General features: G+C 33.1%; 1 protein-coding gene across 2 annotated transcripts in view; it reads left to right on the forward strand.

The window, feature by feature from the left end:
* The window catches only part of LOC144978903 (ras-related and estrogen-regulated growth inhibitor-like), a 55,146-nt gene that overhangs the window by 27,937 nt on the left and 22,209 nt on the right, over positions 1-5,000 (forward strand). The window contains exons 1-2 of one of the 2 annotated variants that reach the window (XM_078925504.1): positions 528-844; positions 1,714-2,442. In XM_078925504.1, coding sequence (XP_078781630.1) covers positions 2,355-2,442 — 88 coding nt within the window. In that variant the 5' untranslated portion in view covers positions 528-844; positions 1,714-2,354. Of the gene's footprint in view, positions 1-527; positions 845-1,713; positions 2,443-5,000 lie in introns of those variants that run through there. The other variant, XM_078925505.1, reaches the window with a different exon arrangement.

Raw genomic sequence — 5,000 nt, forward strand, 5'->3', positions numbered from 1 at the left:
TTTCCTTGTAATGACGCATCGTAACTTAATAACTGGTTCTAAACTATCGAAACAATGGCGGACGCCCTTATGAAATACTTCTCCGACGAGCATAAAAGTGTATCCAGAGGACAATAACATTATAAATCTGATCATGTTTTGGCTTTTATACATTCTGATCACATGACATGTGAAAAAGTTCGTTGATTGTGATATGCATTTTTGTACAGAAATATGAATACTATTTTTTTTTATTTCGAGCGCTTGGCTTGTACGTAGTTGGTTTGTTTACAAATAACTTCTCCCCCGGTGACGTTCAATCAATGGACGCTGCTCTTCCGCTAATCTCATTCCCTATATATAGAATGTGGTTGGCTAAGAAACTTACAACATTGCCATCCGGAAGTTTAACAGACCAACATACAAAACTTTGTATAACATTAAAGTTTTATAGTCTGATAAAAAACACAGTTTAGTGAGAATTACTCATAAACGCGGATGGCAAAAAAACAATAACAAAGACCTGAGTGACGTCAACTTCATTCTATCTATAACTGGTGAGACAATACATGATACGTGAATAAAAAATAAAAAAATAAAAAAAACAGCTTCACATGAATTAATTAACTTGTTTTTTTTCTCTTTCTCTCGACAGGACAACTTTAGTTTGTTGGACTTTCCATCAGATCAAGCGACGCGTTGAATGTCGACATCAGCAATAAACACATCATAACATATACACCATAATGGTCATGTCCCTGAGACAAACCGACTTGTTCAAAGTCTGTGGATATTATTAAAATTCGTGTGTGGGATATAACAAAGCTTCCAGACATATCCTTTAAATTATTTTTTTTAAATCGATGTACGTGTCTGAATACTCGTAATCATTATAATTATATCAATATCGATATGAATATCTGTTTTAAATATAGATACATTTCGTGACTTTGGTGTCTGCTTGTAGTACCAGAATTCGTGTGTGGGATCAAGCTTTCAGTAATATCTTTATCATTATTTTTTTTAAATCTATGTACGTGTCTGAATACTCGTAATCACAATAATAAATGTCAATATCGATATACATGTGTTATATACAGATATCGATACTTTTCGTGACTTTGGTGTGTGCTGGAGGTACCAGAATTCGTGTGTGCGGGATCAAAAGCTTTCAATAATATCTGTTAAATTATTTTTTAAATCGATCTACAAGGCTAAATAATAATATTAATAATAATAATAATAATAATAATAATAATAATAATAATAATAATAATAATAATAATAATAATAATAATAATAATAATAATAATAATAATAATAATATAATAAAATAATAATATAATAATAATAATAATAAATAATAATAATAATAATAATAATAATAATAATAATAATAATAATAATAATAATATAATATAATAATAATAATAATAATAATAATAATAATAATAATAATAATAATAATAATAAATAATTAATAATAATAATAATAATAATAATAATAATATAATAATAATAATAAATAATAATAATAATAATAATATAATATAATAATAATAATAATAATAATAATAATAATAATAAATAATAATATAATAATAATAATAATAATAATAATAATAATAATAATAATAATAATAATAATAATATATAATAATAATTAATAATATAATTAATATAATAATAATAATAATGATAATAATAATAATAATATATGTGTTTTATATATAGATATTTTTCGTGACTTTGGTGTGTGCTGACAGTACCAGAACTAGTTTAATTATGTTGTGAAATACAAACAAACCAGCACAAAGGTCAAAAATTAATCAAACCCAAAATAATATTAAAAAACATCTGTTGTTGTTCTCGGATTGATTCGCCGACGTCATGGGTTACAACCTCTCCCCTCCCAAGTCATTGTCAAATCCAGAGCTGCCAATTTCAAGTTCTAAAAATTCGTAATTTTTTAGGAGATAAAAATTTTAGTCACTGTAGTTAACTTTAAACATCAACAATCTACCCTTACAAGGATGTTTAAATGACACTTCAAAATCCTTTAAAAACTATAGTCTGCCATCAACTTTCATTTTCAATAAGTTTTAATGACTTAGAGATGATGCTCAGGAAATTCTGAAATTGGAATATTTCGTAAAAGTTGGCAGTTCTGCAAATCGATTTTATGATAAAATCGCTTCGATATTTGATATAATTCTGGAATGATCCAGACACGAAGACTACAAATGTTTACAACAGTCACAGGAGAGACAGGGATTATTATTATTATCAACACATTATTACTGTGTAACGACGGAACTGTGTAGTGCCACTAAAGTGGGGTGTGTAGTTTATTGTAATTAATAATTAGTATAAGAATGAGCACCGTGTCACATTCCAACGGGAAGACCCGATCTCCCGATAGCAGGATTGTCGTTCTTGGAAACTCGGGGGTCGGAAAGTCAGGTGAGTGTTTCAATTTCAATCTAGGTGCACATAATGATAGGTCTGATAACCGAATGCAATTATGGGCCTGTTTTGAAAGTCCTAGTCCTCCATAGCCCATGGAGCCGGAAGTCACCCCGGTCTCCATAGACTGTAGTAATTCCCTGCTACCCTTTGGATTGGACGCTAGACTAGATTAAATTACTTTCCGCCAAGTCTAACAGACCCAGCTACCCAATTACTGCTGGGTGGACAGGGAGGGAGGGGTCAGAAAAAAAACTCGACTGCAACAGGGGTCGATCTTGGTCCCTTTGCGTGTGAATCGAGTGCTCTACCCACTGAGCTATCGGAAATCCCCGCCTGTTTTGAATATGGACAAAAGTTTGCAATGGTTTGCGAGTATTTTCCATTACAACAATGAGCCCATAATTTGAATTATCAGACCTGCAAGTTGGTAAACGTCGGGTTCAAGACATTGTGCCATAACTTATTTTCTTTAAAATTGTATTAAAAATTGTTATTTGAGTTTGTTTTTGTTTTTGTTTTTTGTTTGGTTGGATTTTTTGGGGTTTTTTGTGTGGGATTTTCTTTGTTTGTTTTTCTTGTGTATGCTTCATTTTTTAGGGGGGATGGTTGTTTTTTGTTTGTTTTTGTTTTGTTATATTTTGTTTTGTTTTTTTGTTGTTTTTTTTTTGTTTTTGTTTTTTTTTGGGGGGGGGGGAAGGGGGGGTTTGTTTCCTTCTTTTTTGCTTTGTTTTCTGATTTTTTTCATGATTTTATTTGTTTTGTCTTGTTTGTTTTGTTTTGTTCCTTGTTTGTATGTTTGTTTGTATTTTGGGGTGTTTTTTTGGTGATAGTTTTGTTTTGGATGATTGTTTGTTTTTTTTTTTTTTGTTTTTTTATTTTGTTTTGTTTGTTGTTTTTTTTCATGGAGATAAATATAGCTGGACATATTATTTCCAACTCTGATAACCGAACCCAATTATTATGGAGTTAACATTTCTGTGATGGGCGTGCCTAGTAGTTCTCTGCCATCTATCAACGCTTTTAACTAATGTATTTATGGGGGTTTTTTTTCATTTTTCATTATTTTGTTGTTGTTGTTGTTGTTGTTGTGTTGTTGTTGTTGTTGTTGTTGTTGTTGTTGGCTGAAAAAGAGTTTTGATCCCGAAACGTTTGGTAATTTGCTCTTTTTTTAAAAGTTGTTATATTCTATTTTTGTTTATTACTTTTTACAGTCCACGTCTTCCAGCAGCCTAGTGTCACTTTGACTAATTATGGACGCGATTTTGCTTTGTTTAAAGAGTATTTCCATTTTTTTTTAATTGAGCTTTATATAGCGCAATATCCACTAAATGTGCTCAAAGCGCTTTACAAGGGGCCCCTGGTCAACAGCAACATTTAACATGTAGGACAGGACATGACGGACAAAGACAACGCTGTTAACGGCCAGGTACTCATTTTACACCTGAGTTCGGTGAGAGAATGTGAGTAAAGAGCCTTTTCCAAGGACTCAACTATGCGCCTAACGCGAGGCTCGAACCCAGGACCTTCCGATCCGAAAGCGAGTGTCATACCACTAGACCACTTAGCCGCACAACAATGAGCCCATAAAGATCATATTAACCCTCTCCCTACCACCTGCATCAAAATCGTCACATTTGTTACGACACAATATACGTTTTTCTTATTCAGATTTATTTTGTACATCACAAACTTTGAAGAATGATCTTTGTTTAATTAATAAGAGCATAAAAGTTGTTTTGTAGAGAGAAAAAATCTTTTTTTTTTCTGCTGGGAAAGTTTGCCATTTAGGGAAAATACTGAAAAGGATCGTAAGACGAGAGTTGAATACAATTCCTTTTATTCATCCCATAGGGGAAATTTGTCTTCAGGGTCTATTCCAAGGGAAGACTGGAATAACCCACGGCGTCAGCAAACAGTGCAGTGCCGCAAATTGAGCTAGGGCGAGGTGACTGACTTGCTCAAGGCCACACAGCGCAGTGCAGCGGCGGGTGATTTGAACTCGGTACCTTTCGGGTATGAAGAAAAGACCACCGTACCGCTGAGCCACGCTGCCGCCCTATTTGAGTTATCAGACCTGAACATATGTAAACTTTGGGGGGAAATCCTTAAATGAGATTTTACATAGCGCAATATCGACTGAACGTGCTCAAAGCGCTTTACAAGGCAACACTTAACATGTAGGACGAGACATGACGCCTGTTAGGCGATATTACAATTTTTGTTGTTGACAGAAACAACGCTGTTGACGGCCAGGTACTCATTTGAGTACACTTGAGTACGGTGAGAGAATGTGAGTAAAGGGTCTTTTCCAAGGACTCAACTATGCGCCGAGCTAGGCTCGATCTCAGGACCTTCCGATCCGAAAGCGAGTGTCATACTACTAGACAACATAGCCACACAAATTCTTGTCCAAAGTGTTTTCTTAAAAAGTGTTTTATAAGAATACAGCAGACAGAAACCTGTTAACGCTAAAATAAATAGGATACAGATAGAGTGAGAAGATTAACCCATATAGATAGAAGAAAGTCGAAAAGTGACTGTGATTGAAATGT

The sequence above is a fragment of the Berghia stephanieae genome, chromosome 8 (genome assembly GCF_034508935.2).
Source record: "Berghia stephanieae isolate SIO BIC M18660-M18661 chromosome 8, UCSD_Bste_1.3, whole genome shotgun sequence".
Lineage (NCBI taxonomy): Eukaryota > Metazoa > Mollusca > Gastropoda > Nudibranchia > Aeolidiidae > Berghia > Berghia stephanieae.